Here is an 18,321-nt window from a genome sequence, read left to right as displayed (position 1 = left end):
AATATATTGTGATACATATAGTAATGTACCATAAAAAGACACCACTGGCATTTGAGCATTATTGTCTTTTATCGTTACTGTTACTCTTTAAAAAGGTACCGTCAAAACAGAATGGGAATTCTGGCAGCATGGTTGGATACATGCTGGTAAATAGCATTTGACAGGCTGTTGAGAGGGTACTTCCAACATCCCACGCTAATCATCATGATGTACGTTACAGATTAATGATGAATATGTTGTGGGCAGGGTTCCATACTGTGTCTGTGAGAGCAGAGCTATTAAGTCATAACCCAATGACCGCTAGGGTTGTTGTCTATGGTAAATTCTAAAAATAAACCTCAACAGATATGGAAGACACTGTATGTGAAAAAAATTGCATATAAGGAATGTTCTGTGTGTACAATAAGATATGTTCAGTTAATAGTTACAGTAAATGGATGGAAAGCTTTGCCAATAACTAGGGTATATTTTCCCTATCTCTGTCCTCAAGGGCATGAGCTAAGCAGCCCCAATCCACAGTCTGTACTTGTTAATGACTTTTTTCTCACTGTAACAATTTTTCTTACCTATAAAAATGTTCTACATTGCCTCCAGATATATATTACAGCAGATTCCATCCCAGGGAATAGGTTAATAAAAATACACAAAATAATCGATTACTGAACGTTCGCCGACATAAAAAAAAAGAGAATTTTCTATGTTCATTTATAAAAGTGAGCTCGAAACCAATTAAAACAAATACGGTGGTTTTATATTGACAGAATTATTGCTTTCTGGTTTGGCTAAGACCAAGATGAAGAAGTCTGCAGGGACGATACTGAATGAATCTGTAGTAAATCTTGGCTCTTATTGGGTTTTTTAAGTTACCTTTTCACTACAAAATCGGAGTCCTGAGTAGTGCACAGTATCACTGTAGTGAAGGGCGACGCAGAATCCTCACATTGCTTCCTTGCACAGATAACATTGGCTTCATTTACTAGAGCAGTAGCTTATCTGATGCCACTAATGTAATCCATTGCATTTTCTTATGGTTTAAGTAATGCTGGCTAATAACTGCAAATGTGTATAATAAGGGAAAGAATAAGGCTGCCATGGAATGATGATACAGGATTCATTTACACACAGCAGTATCAGCACAGCTGCATCCATAATATCTAAAGTATGTCTGTGAGCCAACATACACAACTAGAAAACTATCCAGCAGCTATTCTATAAGTAAAGGGGTGTAGGGCTGAAACATTATTTTCTATTTCCATTATCAGCTAACCAGTTTGGAGCAGGAGAAGCTGGCACACTGGCAAGTGGTTAATATATGACCGTTTAAGGACATTTACAATATACAGGGGAGAAATTAGTGATAAATGTGTATAGAATTCCAGTGGTAAGAGTATGACATACAAGGGTTATTAGAGTAGAAGGGTAATGATGTGCAAAGGCTTGTTTTTTCTGCACACTGTACACCTGATCCTACTTGGGATCCCTATTTGGGAAACATTACAATATCTAGGACAAGGGGGGGTTAATTATATAGATGGTAAGATATTGGGAAATGTGGCACTGTGGCAGCATAGGCTTTGATCATTAAGTAAGTTAGGACTATAAATAAGTTATTAGCTCTATTCTGCTATGGTATGACCCTGTTCAGATGAGTTTAGGGAAGTGGTTACCAAAATGCCCCCACCCTTCCTTCCTTAGAGGTGCTCAGAACCTAATGCCATTTAGCTGTGGATTTGGGCAGAATACCTATATGGTCTCTTAGATACTCTTGGAAGGCCATTTTGGAAATCACTTAAATCAAGATTTGGAGTGGACACTTTTGATATCCTAGATATTCTTGGCTGAATGGGTGATCTAACCCTGGGTGAAAGTCAAACCTCACAGAGCCACTTTAATAATTTAATCACTGGTTTAGGGGATAGTACCCGGCATTTTTAATTAAAGGTTAAAACTGCAGACTGGTCCCAAAATTTGGAAAAATATATGAAGCCAAAATTATTCTCTAAAAAGTCTGGGAAGCCCTGAAATTCCTGGTGATCAAACAACCCTGCCTTCTACATGTGTGGGGTATTCACTTCCTGGGGCCAATGTATACATGTAAATATGTATATACATTATGTAAAAAATACTATGTGATACTATACTGCAGAAAATGAAGAGTTGTACCTTATGCGGCACTGACAAAATGTAGAGACAAACAATGGCGGCACTGAAAGAAAATCATGCACATGTTACGGTTTGATGGGCAGATGCACAAACAACACATCCCCTCTAATTAACTTATCTTCACTGATCTCTGATTAACCACTCATATACTTAATTTGCTTTGCTGTGTGGAGCGTAGTGGATGCAGGAGAATAATTTACTCACTTATTTAATATCACAGCATATGTTATGTTTGCGACCAGATCTGTCTAATTCATAAGGCTGAACTGCCGGGCACGCTAGTCTTGAGTCCCGCAGAATGACTTTTTATAGGTCCCCAGCATTAGAAAAAATATTTATCACCTTTTTAACTGCAAAGGGATTTCAAATAAAAATTCTTAGCTATGTTAGATGTAGTGCCAGCATTCTTGGAACCTGCTGTGCATATTTAAATTGTATCATATCAGGAAATGAGACGTAGAACATCTACATATGTTACAATAAAGGAATGTTCTGGGCGGTACTGGTTGGAAGTAGGCAGGTAGATACTGCCGGTGCACAAAGCCCTAACACGGCTACTACTAGAGAGTTTCATAATTTAGCAATGTACATGAAAGTTTGGGAATAAATGACCTAAAGTCAAGGTGACCAGGCTTGTATTAACCTTTCTATCAGACATCTGCAGCCTGTGGCTCCCCAGCTGTTACTGAACTAAAACTTCCAGCATCCCATGCTCCTTGCTGGGAAATGTAATTCAACAACTGCTAAAGAGCCACAGGCCCCAAACCCCTGCTTCATGCTTCATTTATTTGTTTTTTGTTTTTTCATTGCATTGTGTTATTCCCATACATATATGAATTTTAACAACAGTGAACATAAAGATTTACATACCCTGTAGCATTATATCATTTACATTATTAGAGCTGCCATCTTATCTCTTTAAAACAGGGCAGCCAGGGTATAAAATCTACAGCTTAAAAGCTACATACACATATCAACAGCTGAGACAGTCCCAAATCCAAGAGCCCAAAAGGGTTGGAGATTAGCAAAAAAGTGTCTGTGGAACTGGATGTCTGGGTATATGGGTATATGGTCTTGTCCAGGTGGATAGGAGGCTTAATCTAAATTGGCCTACTTTTTAAATAATCAAAAATATAGTTGATATTAACCTAATAAGTAGTAATTTGTGCAGAATTTGTGAATTGTGAAATGGCGAAAAATTCACGAAACACATTGGTCAATAGGAGTCAAAATAATTTTGACGCCCGCCAATTTTTATAAGCTAAACGCCGAAATTCACGGCATATTCATGTCTGCCCATTTTATTCGCCCATCAGTACTAATAAGCAATGTTTTGGTTTACTATTGGTTTAAGGCAGTGGTCCCCAACCAGTAGCTCACGAGCAACATGTTGCTCACTAACCCCTTGGATGTTGCTCTCAGTGGCCTCAAAGCAGGTGCTTATTTTTGAATTCTAGGCTTGGAGGCAAGTTTTGGTTGCACAAAAACCACGTGTACTGCAAAACAGAACCTCCTATAGGATGTCAGTCCATATAGAGGCTACCAAACAGCCAATCACAGCCCTTTGTTGGCATCCCCATGGACTTTGTCATGCTGTGTTGCTCTCCAAGTATTTTTACATTTAAATGTGGCTCACAAATAAAAAAAAGGTTGGGGACCCCTGGTTTAAGGTAACATATCTAGAAGAAAAACATGATTTTATAAACAGGTCCAAGATGTAAACCCTGAAACATAGAGCAGGGATGAACTAGTCCATGTACAGCCGATTAACCTGAAAACACACACTAACATCCTCAGTACAGTCTGGGTGCCTTCCCTGCCAAAATAAATGTATCACTTCTTTATTTATAACCCTGCATGAAAATACAAGTATAATCAACAACAGAGAACAGGTAAAAATACCAAGTACCTGCCTGTACTCTGTGTATTCGTACACTGCAGCGACTGTAGAAAAAAACATTATTCACAAATCACAGAGGGGAAGGAGTTTTCTGATGCACACAGAACTCAGGGGTGCCTAGTCATATATATATATTCATCATACTGAGAAAGAAAGCAAGTTGCAGTAATGGGAGGATTAGCAGGCCCTGCTCTTAGGTGCTTGGAATAGATGAGGCTAAATGGAACTCAGGCATTGCACAAGATCATTCCATGCTCACTTGGACTCTGCTCCTATTACAGTAAAGGGTTTGTAAAGTAAATCATGTTCAAGAGCTGTCAATCAATACTATAGCACCAACATTATCCCATGTGGTACCCAACATTGTATGACATGTTTTGTGGTCGACTAATTGTGGTGACAATCATGATAAAAAACGTCAGTTAAACCGATTGTTATCCTTCAAGATAACTTTTAATATGTTGTAGAATGGATTATTCTAAGCAACTTTTCACTTGGTTTTCATTTTTTTTTAAATAGTTTTTTCATTATTTGCCTATCAAATGGGGTCACGGACCCCCTCTAAAATCAAATGCTCTGTAAGGCTACAAATGTATTGTTATTGCTACTTTTTACTATTCATCTTTCTATTCAAGCGATGTTCTAATCCTATTCCATTCTTTTATTCAAATCAATGCATGTTTGCTAGGGTAATTTGGGCCCTAGCAACAAGATTGATGTCATTGCAAACTGGAGAGTTGCTGAATAAAATGCTAAACAACTAAAAAAAAACACAAATAATAAAAAATGAAAAGCAATTGCAAATTTTCTCACAATGTCATTCTCTACATCAAACTAAAAGTTAATTCAAAGGTGGACAACCCCCTTTAGTGTCTTATTTAAGGGTTAGGGGCCCATTTATTAAACCTCAATTTTTTTCTGGTCAAGGTTTTAGGGGGAAAACTAAAGATTTTCGTGGAAATTTTTTTTCGCAGAGATTTATCATACCCCAAAGCTGCTAAAAATCCGAAAGCGAAAATACGCCATCTCAAACCTGTCGAGGTCATGTAGTAGTCAATGTCAGACATCTCTGAAGTTGTTTCTTGACATCGTGATATGCGCTGGATAATCCGAAAAATTTGGGATTTTTGCCTGATAATCCGAAAAAGTTGAGTTTTCGCTGTAAAAACTTGATAAAAATTAGCTTTCCGAGCATCGATCTACGATACAAATTGACGCTCAATTTATTCGTGATGTTTTGTCGCACAGATTTTTTTTTGAGAAAAATTATTGATAAATTTGTTCAATTCGTGGAAGGGAGTTTGGTCGGATTTGTTTTCATAAACAAAGGAGATCAAGTTTTAGTAAATCAGCCCCTCCATGTGGTATTTATAGTTGAAAGTGCCATGCCAAGGTCTGGTTCTGTACGAGACTTGAATAAGTCAATAATTCCCATTTACTTATCCTTTGCTTTATACAAGACCCTGTATATTTTGCCTAACTAAAAGTGATGTTAACCGTTTTGTTACAAACACCGTTATATAGAGAACTGTTAGGCAGCTATATATGAAAGGATCTTCAGCGTGCTAATTCCAACCTGATAATTGTAACAGATTGGCGAGTATCATGTCTTTTGTGTACAATCATATTACGGCTTATAAATTTACCTTTCAATGCACAGAAAGGATAATTGAGCTCACTGTATGAGCAATTAGTTGCCTAACCATAGAAGGACCCATTTCCTACTAATATTTGAAAAGTAGGACTTTGTCTGATGAAGCATGTAATGTGCCAATGCTATGATTTGTCAGGTCTTAATTAGCCAGACAAATGTGAGCTGCATTATGTAGCTCCCACTCCGAATCCTTGCCAAGCAGAAAAGTAGAGACAAACAATTAAGAAAAACAGAAAGCCAACCATGTAATACAGTCTGTCATTGCATGTTCACTGTAGCTTGGCATATTTAAGCTTACACTGCAGATCATACTGGATTCCAAAAAATGTGCCATTCTAGCATCATGATATTCTAATATATAATGGCAAGCAGGCTACATAACTCTATTTCTATTTCTTAGATACTTCAGACTTTGAACGGTGGAGCTTCTAATGGAATTATGAATTTATATAGATATATAAATATATATGCTATATATAGGCTATATATATGCTAATATGTTTCTAAAAAAGCCAGACATCTATCAAGTTCAACTCTTTGTGCAAACAAATCCTACCTAAATTGTTTGAAAAGCTTGTTTGAAAAGCCTGCAGTAATTTAATATGTTAGGCAATTAAAAGACAATTGCTAGAAGTTACAGCTACATCTATTCTGTCACTAACAACAGCACGTCTTTAGTAAGCAGAATGATGATGCAGAAGGAGGAGGATAAACAGTGGCCTGGGTGATTATGCAGGAACATCACTTGTTGGCATCTGTTTATTAAGCCAGTAATATTCATATTTTAGTATTTAAAAGGGTTACTAGGCTACAGCTCTGTGCATATGGGGTCTCCACATTCTTATCTTTCATTGGATCTTCATACCTTAAGTCTACCAAAAAATCTTGTAAACATTAAATAAACCCAACAGGCTGGTTTTGCTTCCAATAAGGATTAATTAAACCTTAGTTTGGATCGAGGACAAGGTACAGTTCTATTAAAACAGAGAAAAAGGAAATCATTTTTAAAATTTGGATTATTTGGATAAAATGGAGTCTATGGGAGACGGCCTTTCCGTAATTCAGAGTTTCTGGATGACAGGTTTCCATTTAACGGAAGAGAAACAATACAACTGTTTCTCTTTTCTTAGCTACTGATAATCCTTGGTGACTGATAACTGATAATTACGTTGCCATTTGGTAGAACACACATGGTGAATGCAAGCTGAGAAACCATGAAAATCCAGACAAGTATAATGTCACTGTTAATAAAAATTGCTAGCTATGAAAGATAAGTAGTTACACTATTAAGACTGGACTTACCATATATATATATATATATATATATATATATATATATATATATATATATATATATATATATATATATATAACATTACAGGTGTGGACCCTAGTCAACTAAGAGCAGTGGCTAGAAAGTGTAGGCCCATAACTAGTGATGGGCGAATTTATTCGCCAGGCGCAAATTCACGGCGAATTTGCGCATTTCGCCGCCAGCGAATGAATTCGCGAAACGCCCGCGAAAATTCGCGGCAAAAATTCGCCGGCGTCAAAAAAAAAATTTCCAAAAAACCGGAAGCCGGCGCCAAAAACGGGCGCCGGCATCAAAAAACGGGCGCCGGCGTCAAAAACGAGACGCCGGCGCCGTTTCGCGAATTCGCCCATCACTACCCATAACAAAACCTGATTTGTCAGCCATATTTAAAGAAATACTGATATACATTTTGAATTGTAAGCTGTGCTGTCCCAAGGACCTAATATCTCATCAAAATTATTATTATTTTTGGTGGTATAAATGGCTGAACTTCTAAGCCCTAGTCACTACAGAGCACCAGAAGTCGTTTGAGTTTCATCTTCTCTTTGTGCAATACCCTGACTTCCCCCAAAAAATAGGGTGATCTGAAAGTGAATCATGCTGTGCTTACTTTTAATGCAACATCATAATGGATATAAGCTTATGCTTCTGAGCAAAAAAAAAATCATTGCTCTCCATTTGTTCAGTTCTGGCTGGTTTTAGAGCTCTTTCGCACAGGCATTTTTTGTGCATACATCTCTATGCAGGCCCGGGCTGGCAATCTGTGGGATCTGGCAAATGCCAGAAGGGCTGCTGTAAGATGCCATAGAAAGTGATTGTTGAGTGGGCTGGAGGGGGCTATATGGGCCTCTGTGTAGTAGGAATGGCAGGGCCTATTTTGAATCCCAGTCCTGTCTCTATGTTATTGATGAAGATGTGTTTAATGTATAACAATGGACACAATGTAACACCACTGTGCTAAAATGCAAATGTGGATGATGGTTGGTACAAGAGGGCAGACTGAAATTACTTCAATAAGGGGATATATTTATCATGCGTGTAAAAAGCGAAACATTGCCGGTGATGTTGCTCATAGCAACCAATCAGATCTTTGCTTTTGTTTTCCAACTGTTGAAATCTGAAAGCTGATTGGTTGCTCTGGACAACATCACCAGTAATGCTTCACTCCACTTTTTATTCAGCATGATAAATAGATTCCTAGATGTACTCCAACTTGTGCCCCAAATAATGTGAAACACACACCAGTAGGGCAGACTTATCAAAGTGTGAAATTAGAGCTCACCACAATAAAATTGCACTGCTCTCTATCCCGATTGTTTTTTTACAGGCATATTTATCTAATGGTGAAGTATTTAAACCATTGGTAAATAGTGTGTTGCTCTAATTTCACACTTTGCTAAATCTGCCCCTCAATGTGTACAATGAGTGTGCAAGCAAGAGAAATCAGCTAGGAGAGAACAGTGATTAGATATAGGTCTTTAACGACTGATTCTGATTCCTGTGTCAGCCCTGTATGTCCCTGGGAAAATCACTTAATCTCCCTGTGCCCCAGGCATCAGAAAATCCCAGTGCAAGTGCTAATTAGCAGAGCTCTGTATGACAGTGAATGCCTCTGCACTGATTTGGGGGGTGTCAAATAAATAGGAATGCAAAAGAATAAATCCCTCTATTGATTAAGTGATCACTTTCTAAATAAAGCTGATATGTTACAGTTTCATTTGGTGTAACTGTATCACACTAATTCTAGGAATCTGTTACATTGCAGTGATGATATTTCACAAACAGGGACACAAAATAATCATATTTGAACTACAGAGATAGCGACGCATCACGTGGAGTATTTAAAGGGAGATGTCACTTTAGAATTTGTATGTTGAATCCTGCAGTAATCTAAGGATTTTTTTTAAAATCGGCCACTTCCTACGATTTAAACTGGGTCCATTAACCCAGCAAACAAAGGAACCCCAGGATAAAAGCATAATATATTATAATTACACGCTTTTCTCTATAATTTAAACAAAAAATGGTTTTAGGTTAAATTTAAGAGAAAGTGTGCTCATACAGTTCTTCATTCCATATTATTTCAAGCTTTTTTCACCAGTTCTAAACCCTCTGTGATTGAAGTCAATTACAAGGGTTCATAAGTAATTAATAAGGATAAGGAAACCACCCTATTTCCTACACTGAGATTAGACTACTTGATGAATGAATCAAACAGTGATTTTGCTTCATACACATGTAAGGAAAATGAGTATTCATTCGACATTAACCCCATAGATCCCTGCTTTTTTTTACCTTGGGTGCCCCCATGTTGCAGAACTACAACTCCTCATGCCTTGACCCTTGATTCTTGATTAATGGAATCCAGCAAAATTTGAGGTCCCACCATTAAAAAAAACAATGCCGTGACTCAGGCATGGGACCAAATATTCAAATTACGTGAAATACCGCTAAAGATGTGATATTTATAGTGTTAAGCAGAAGCCTATATTGGTGGAAACCCTGCACAAGAGTAGCTATACAAACTAAATACAGACAGTTATAACAATATTATAGTACAGTAAAATATAAAATAGTAAATAATGTGCAAATGATGGCCATCCAGCTGTTGGGACATGATCAGACAGCACTGCTCACATGTCTTGTTCTAATGGGAATTTACTAGTGTATTTGTTATCAATGTACAACATTAAGGGACACATGTGGATTTTCAGCTGTTGAGCTACTCCAACCAGTCTACTACCACTGGGTGCTGGGAGTTGTAGTGCAGCCACATTTCAGTGCTGCAGCTTATTTGCGCCTGTTATGCAAAATAAGGATATAAGGGTGTAACTAACTCCCACAGGCACAATCAAGCCCTGAATCTGCTGTTGTGAAATAAGTGGTGCTGCCATGCTGCTCCTCAGTTATGTACTGTGTCTTCACTGTGGATACTTATAATGTATGACATACACCAAGGTTTACCTAGACCAGGGCTTTCATACAAAGCTTTCATGCCACGCAGGGCTATTCAATTACATTCCAAAGCAATACATTGTCTTACCTGTCGGTTACGTTCATCCATTATCCTCGTAATCTGAATCTTTTTTCTCCCCATAGTCCCCGTTTTTCTGTCTTCTCTCGTCCTTGAAAAAATGATTTTCCCCTCTGCTCCAACACTCTTCTTTCTTTAAACAATACTTTCACCTTCTTAATTGCACTTTTCAGACCGCAGATCCCGACATCCGTTCCTGTAAAAATAGTAGATAGTAGAATTTACCTCTACGGCCTTATCCATAGGAAACATCACTATAAAGCCTGTGAGTGTGCTGGAGATTGCTAAACAGCTCAGCAAGCCAGGCCCATGTCATATTATTATTATTATTATCATGTATTTTTAGAGCACAAAATATTGTGCAGCGCTGATCATAACAGAGGTTCTAAGGAAAGGAGCCTTACATAAAGGATACTAATCGCCCTCCATATGAAAAACAATGGCAATATTCTGAAAACTAGAGAATAAAAGATCACTGAAATTACAGTACTTTAGGCAGGGCAGAGTTTGTAATAATTTGGTCTACATAACTAATAACTACATTTTTTTTAAATTCCCCCTAAAAATCATAACTAATCATGGACAGAGAATTTAAAAAAATCCCGGAAGTCACATTCGGAGTTGGGATCAAAGTGACGTGCAACATACCCTGTGCCGGGTTGTGAAATATCACCGAGCTGCTAAACACAATAAAAAGAATTACGTCTCGGTTTCTGTGCCGCTGAATATGAGAGGGTGTAAATAATAAAAAGGGAAGTCAGTTTTTATGAGTTTATTCTCCAAATCCAGGTCTTATTGTAAAGTGAAACTGAGACTCTCTGATTGGTTAATTTTTAGAGCCTTTGTGTTCCCTTGGTTTCATAAAACGAAGAAAAAGTCATTATTTCCTCCTGCAAACTTAATGTTACGTTTCACTTTTTCTTTCTGCTTTTCTGCTCCAGCTTGGCCAGACAGCAATAGAGCGGTTAAGTTAACTCTTTCTGTGCCTACATTAACAAATCATAGATAGAAGTATGCCATTTCTGCAGCTAAAAGCCAGACTAATAGATCCGCACAACACTTGATGTAACATTAAGCCAATGTCCTGGCAATTTAATCCATTGTTTGGCTGCTATTCAAAGCTGCTGAGGTAGAAAAGCTTCTACACACTGGAGATGCTCCCTGAGACATTGCTGGCTCCTCTGGATGAGCACAGATCCGGTATCTGGTCACTTATTCCATTCACTTGTACTCATTCTTGCAATAAAAAGCCCTTTTGACGGATCTCATAGGGGAACAGAAAATGTACAGCTTAAGTTTGTCCATTCAGACCTATTTTATTCTTATTAAACAGCGAGATTTCCATACAGCAAGTTACTTTTTAACTTTTAAATATGGAGACAGTCGGTTCATTTGCATTAGGCTCCCTGTGCCATATTCACATACAGAGAGAAGCAGGTAAGTTGATGCAAGCGCCTTCAACTTCTGCTGGAAAGTGTTGACTTGCGATGCATCTGAGCGTTGAGCGTGTGCGCCAGCTTGGTTGATGCATCAGGTCATGCAGCAGCTACCCTTAACCCTTTAGGTGCTAAGATTGGTCCCAGTTTTTTTTAATACAAGGTCTGATCCTACTTACAAAGATAGAAATAAAATAATAATAAGAATAAAAAGCATGCAGCAGAAATATTCCTACATCTTGCAACTAAAAGCACAGCGTGCTCATCTCTCTCCTTAACAGACGGATCCAGGGTAGCAGGGCAGCATATTACATACGACACGGGATGCTATTGGATTGGATTACTTCTGCTCTCCTGTTCTTACCTGAGACGTGAAGTTAAAAAGTAGTTCCCAAGCACATGCAGCAGGACCCAAAGCAGTTTAATAGGCTTTCTCTGTAACCGTAAGCCAATATGCTAATCCTCAGCAAAGGCATATGGAACGATTTCCTTCCCTTTCTTTCAGCTGTAGCCAACCAACAGTGCCACTATCCTCTTACAGCCCTATGTCTGCATAAGCTTCTGTGCACGTCGGGGTGGAAGGTCAGGGTGGACATCTGACATGATTGGCTGGCAGGATGAAAGCTTCTTTAGGGATCACCCAGCGAGGAAGGAGAAATCACAGAGCCTCAGGAAGGATACAATCCTCTCCCAGTACAGTAACAGAATGCACAGTCCCTCCCACCCCCTTGCTTATCAGTTCTACACTTTCAAACGCAAACCTTCAGGAACATCTCCGAGTTTACTAAATATACCAGGACAGAGGCACCAACGCTGCATGAAAGCTTCTTTTCATATCCCGTCCCAAATGCTGCACATTGGCAGAAGAAGCACATTCATTTCTCACACCAATTGTGAGAGGAGGGATGAGCAGAACGGCCGGCCAGGGAAGCACATTTCTCTGTGAAATACATACACTGTCTCTTTAACACTGAGGCTGTCAGAAAAGATGGGACCCCCGTGGCTAATTCTTTTGTTTTTAGAAGCATTAAATACATTGAAAATTAATTCACTGTTATCCTAGGTTGCAGTGTGCAGAGGACTATCACACATACGTATGGGATCTGTTATCCAGAATGCTTGGGACCTGGGGTATTCTGGATAACAGGTCTTTCTGTAATTTGGATCTCCATACCTTTAGTCTACTAAAAAATCATTTACATATGAATTAAACCCTATAGGATTGTTTTGTCCCAATCAGTATGAATTATATCTACATTTGGATCAAGTACAATGTATTGTTTTATTATAACAGAAATCATTTTTAAAAATGTGAATTATTTGATTAAAACGGAGTCAATGCGAGATGTCCTTCCCGTAGTTCGGAGCTTTCTGGATAATGGGTTTCCCAAATTCCCACCCAAGTTCCACACCAACACCGAGTTGTAGAAATTTTACTGTTATTAATTGGCATTTCTGAATTGCCAACCTATTCAGCAGCACAGCACAATGGAAGTGTGCATCTGTAGAACATATAAAGTACATACAAATATTGACAGATACAGTCAGTAAAGAGGGATCTGCAGAATAGGGCGTCCAATCCGAATATGTAAAAAAATATAATAACAATAAGTATCATAACACGGCCCCCACATGGTTGCAAGTGCAGGATAGGATTCATATTACCACTAATGGAATAAATTAGGATCATCTCTAGCAGCAGTCCAAATGATATGCGCAGTGCACCACAAATACAGATGCCTGGCGATACTTAAAATCTATTAAATTTTTTTTCTCAGTGTGTCATGTACATTGTGTTATTCTAATTAACAAGCTGGTGTTTCAAGGAAGCAGTTAATTATTCTAGATTATGCTGGGTTTGATGGTACAAAGTGTAAACTTTTATATTTAAAACAAGATGCGCTCAACAATCATGGGGGGATAGCAAAAAAATAAGAATGCCAACAAAAATGGCTAATTAGCTTCCTTTATCATGTATGTTTTATAAATATAATATTGTGAAATTCTTTTTACAACGTGCAAGCAAAATGGTTTTCCTTTGTATATTACATGTATGCGATTTTCCAGATAAGGGATCTTTCCGTAATTTGGCTCTTCATAACGTATGTCTACTAAAAAATAATTTAAAGATTAATTAAACCCAATAGAATTATTTGATCACGTACAAGGTACTTGGATAGACATAATATCTTGGATAGACATAATATCAAAGGCTATTGTGATACTAAACTCTATAGTTAGTATAGATACGAGTATATATAATTTATCTGAGACTAGGGAGGGGTGTGTGTATGGATGCTGGGTTTTCATCTGTAGGGGTTGAACTTGACGAACTTTGTCTTTTTTCAACCCGATTTAACTATGTAACTATGTAACTATGTACTGCCTTTTTATTACAGATCAGATGTATTTGATTAAAATGGAGTCTTTGGGAGAATGCTCATAATTTGGAGCTTTCTAGATAACAGGTTTTCAGATAATGGATCCCATACTTGTATAGGAAGCAGCATGTAACATATTTGTAGCATGGTGGGTGAGCCCAAGCCTTATTCTAAGGGATACATTTGAAGGGTACGAAGTTGTCTATGCACACCACAATGTATTGTATTGTACTGTGTCTTTCCTCTTATATGTATAGTTTAACCAGTACAAAAACATAAATATCTAAATAAATTAAGAGCAAAATATGGTCTATATTCCATGTGATGCACGGAGACATGTCTAAAGTAGAATCTATATGATAAATAGACTTGGAAAACAACAGGATCGGAGAATGTGTTATTGTTGTTAGGATATATCACAGATGATTACAGTTGATTGTGTTAGCACTGAGTTAAGCAGGGTATAGAGGCATCCAGCAGCTATGCAGATGTTTACTTGCTGGGGATGATGGATGATTACCTACCAACGTCTTGGTATTTAGTTAGGGAGAAAGACAAAGACCCATACTACAAGCAAATCAAATGCATGGCCTCCAGCAGTTGACTGGTGGGGAATCAATCAACAGAGAAAAGCAATGGAAATCAGTAATAAACTTGTTGCACACAACTGAGATCACCAGACCTAGAAAATGTGCATGAAATCATTGAGAAGGAGAGATAGAGCCGCTACAAATGGCCTGTTGCTTTTATTTGTACCAATGTAACTGACTACCTAATGTTTATAGGCACCTTATCCTATAAATGACACTAAGAATAGAATTGTTCAAAACAAGCTCTATGGAACTGGCACTTAAAATATGCAATTTAATTGATATATGATATGACGAAGGGGTTTATTATAACTGTACCCTCAGTGGGTCTATCCATATACAAGAAAACAAAATCCCAATAGGGACATTGTGTTGGACCCTCTTTCAGGTGAGTTATTTTAAAAGGCATGTTATCCAATGGAAAGTACCAGTGCAACTATCTGCAAGAAGGGCTTGTTGGAAAGGGTTGCCTATGGAAGAGCTAGGCAGAGAAATATGATGGACAGCTTGTCTACAGGTTCTGACAGGATCAGCACCATTTCTAGAAACTCCAGCTAGGATTCATTTCAGTGCGATCAGTGCAGCCCAGCAACCTGCCTTTGGTAGAAGTGTTCCTGATTTCTCCCATGATCTGTTTGCGCCATCTCAGAAACAGGTTACCCCAGTTTGTACCCTTACTGGATCCTGCACTGTATGATTCACATCAGCCCACGCTGAGCTATAAACGCAATGCAACCACTTTGCTCACTTCCATATCTGGCACTGAATGTGCTGAGGAGGCAAAGCTCACTATAGGCTGCTGTCTGTGGGACTGGAGGTGACAGTTAGGTTAACATTGTGAGTGACAAGCTTTTAACAAGCAGTTATGTAGTAAAACATTACTAGGCATCTTGAATTTATCTGGGGGACATAAGGAAAAAAGTCACGTGATCACCCACAATCTTTTCAAGGCCTCCTTTCTTTGTACTACTGTAACAACCACAGTATATCCATTTTATACTGTTTTAATTGAATGAGTATCACCTTAGGCTTATGGCACAATCATGGTCCTCTCTGGGAGAAAAAAAAATCAAACTTAAATTTTTTTTTTATTAATCAGTCCTCCCACCTTTGCAACTGTATATATATGTTTTATTTATGTCAGTTTACACTGTCTGTACTATAGATTTATTGAACAAATGTAGAAATATAAAGACACATGTATACACCCACGGGCAGCCTGTCGACTGTCAAAATGCTTTATGTGCCACAAGCCTTGAAAATATTATGGAAAGAGGGACAGATAGGGCATTTCTCCTCAACCCCCAGCCTCAGAGGGGCCCTAATGTTTAGTGAAGTATTTATTGGAGTAAAAATGACATACGTTTTCTCTTAGCATTTATACCAAAGATGTTGAACGTGTGTGTGCAGTATCACAGACTGGCACAGAACACACCGGCACAACATGGGTATTACTAGCAGATTTAACCTTGCTCGTTTATTGCGGATGCAACATTTCGGGGCGTGACCCCTTTCTCAAGCATGGGGTCACGCCCCGAAACGTTGCATCCGCAATAAATAAAGGTTAAACCTGCTAGTAATACCCAAGTTGTGCCGGTGTGTTCTGTGTCTACGCTGTTTTTGAGGTTGCCCAATTCCTCTATCATCGAGCACCTGGGATTCGTTTGATTCTGGACGGCCAGGGTGTGCGAGTGTAAGTTTTTCTTTTTTGCAGTATCACAGACTGGACATACCTGATTTCAATTATTTTCTCCTATAAGGGGCCCCCATTTATTTCAGTTATGATACTGAACATCCGTTTTAGGCAGAATTCATTCATTCAGTGGAGCAGAACTCACAGCAACGGATTTAGCTGCAGCCAGAAGTGAGTTTGGGAGTATGTTTCCACATGGTGCAGCAAGCTGTGAGCATATCTCCACATTGTCCCAATTTAGGTGACATAGTTCTGATTCACAAACCAGAAAAAGGGTTGGAGCTTGTTAAAAGGAGGGAAGCATTTAGGGTAGATTAAGGCATGGCATTGTGTGCAACTACAGATTGGCAGGAGTCCTAAAACATTGCAGTTATTAAATTAGGAATGTTGGGTGGTATGGAGTCCTGTTGATCCATCAGTAGAACTGCACTGCATTGCCTCTAACCTCAGCCGAATCAGTTTCAGCTATATAAATAAATGCATTTGGGTCTGATTGAAGGTAATGAAAGTTGGTCTGAAAGCAACTGGCCAAAAAGCAATTTCTGCACCTTATTGCTGGGGAAGACGTTATGGCAATAAAAAGAAAGAATAATAGTCGGAATGTTCAGTAGAGATGAGAAATATATTTCCGCTTCCTAAATGAAGGATTAGAAAGTTGTTTTGTTATGGCTCAATCATGGCATGTAAGAAACATCAAGCACATTAGAGAAATTAAGAAAAGGAAGAAACAGGAACATACACAAACCAAGATGCTTTCATTTACACTGTATATTTTGATGGTGATACGGCGTCTGTGTACTTTGTGATTAAAAGATTGCTTTGCCACTTGCAGTACTACTATTCGCCTGCTGCTGGGGAAAACCCTTGCATAGACATTATAAGAATTTCATTTTAATATTTTTTTTTTTTTTAAGTTTTTATATATGCCAAATAAATTGGAGGTTCTGCTCTTGATCAGTTTCAAAACTACAATTCCCACCATCCCCAGCTATACAGAAAATGTCCCCTATTCCTGGTCACAACAGTTTCCATTTAATTTTATTAAATTAGAAACTAAGCTGAAAAATTTCCACTAAACCCCTTCCAAAGTAAAGCTGTATGACGGAGCGTTCTAGTTCTGTTGCCAATCAACCTCCTGTGCTTCAACCTCATTTGCTACCTTCCAGCCCACCTAATTTGTGCAGCGATTAGCAATTATTCCATTGGTTGCTCAGTCAGGGAGTAAATCAATTGTGATTTAAACTCCATTGAACATGCTTTAAGTGAGCTATCATTTACAATCTCCGTTCAGGCAACATGAAAGCAATTGAACAGTTTGCATTTTGCCTTCTTTGCTGTGAGCTCGTGGCAGTCTAAAGGTTTTACAGTCATTTGTGTTATTTAATAGGCTAAGAAGCCTATTCTTTCAACTCAGAATATGTAAATGTGGAATTCACAGAAAATGCGACTTGATGCAGTAAGTGTCTGATGGCTTTGCCTTTTATAAAAGCTACTGATGCATAACAAACGAACGGTTTAACATCTTAGGGCTTGGGCTGTTTCACTAAATTACAACGTTACTGACTAGAGACTAGCAGGATGGAATCCCCCTTCCCTGGCTTAATGCTGGGGAAATTCTAGATTAGAACAACAACTTAACTTTAGGAGAATAAAGGGTTTTATTTAACATCAACCATGGATTCTTCCTAAAGGCTTATGAATAAGGCAGTGCTTCACAAACCCTAGGGCTGGCCCTCGTGAGGGGCAGGGTTGGTATAAAACAGTGGTCACTCAGCCTGGAGATTGGGGAGAATGGGGATTTGTCAACACCAAGTACACCTGAAAGTGCAGCTTGAAGTCTTGTGAAGAAGGGGGCCCCCTTGATCATAGGTTAGACCTTCCAGTGGTTCATGAACTGATAGAAGTCTGACAACCACTAATAATAAGAAGAGTCAACAGGTGTTCTACAATGGATGCAATAGAGAGTGCAGTGGGACTAAAGTTATTTAGGTATACAATTTGCACTCCTACTTCGTTGTCAGTATACACATCCTGCCTCTTCTGATGAATGGTGTGCAACTCGTCACTGGTGTGCTTCTTGACACTGGGGAACCCTAGAGCTACCATCACCATGGACCTGGAAATAATTCATGGGTTTCCATAGTTGGTTACGACA

At 38.5% G+C, this 18,321-nt stretch overlaps 1 protein-coding gene across 23 annotated transcripts in view; it reads right to left on the bottom strand.

Moving 5' to 3' along the window:
- Window positions 1-18,321, bottom strand: part of mef2c.L (MADS box transcription enhancer factor 2, polypeptide C (myocyte enhancer factor 2C) L homeolog) — a 187,360-nt gene that overhangs the window by 75,797 nt on the left and 93,242 nt on the right. For 22 of the 23 annotated variants that reach the window (XM_041580412.1, XM_041580400.1, XM_041580369.1 and 19 more), the window contains 1 exon segment: window positions 10,076-10,262. In XM_041580412.1, the coding sequence (XP_041436346.1) occupies window positions 10,076-10,129 (54 nt within the window). In that variant the 5' untranslated portion in view covers window positions 10,130-10,262. 23 annotated transcript variants of the gene reach the window in all.

This window comes from Xenopus laevis, chromosome 1L (assembly GCF_017654675.1).
Source record: "Xenopus laevis strain J_2021 chromosome 1L, Xenopus_laevis_v10.1, whole genome shotgun sequence".
NCBI lineage: Eukaryota > Metazoa > Chordata > Amphibia > Anura > Pipidae > Xenopus > Xenopus laevis.
This window is presented reverse-complemented; position numbering and strand designations above follow the sequence as displayed.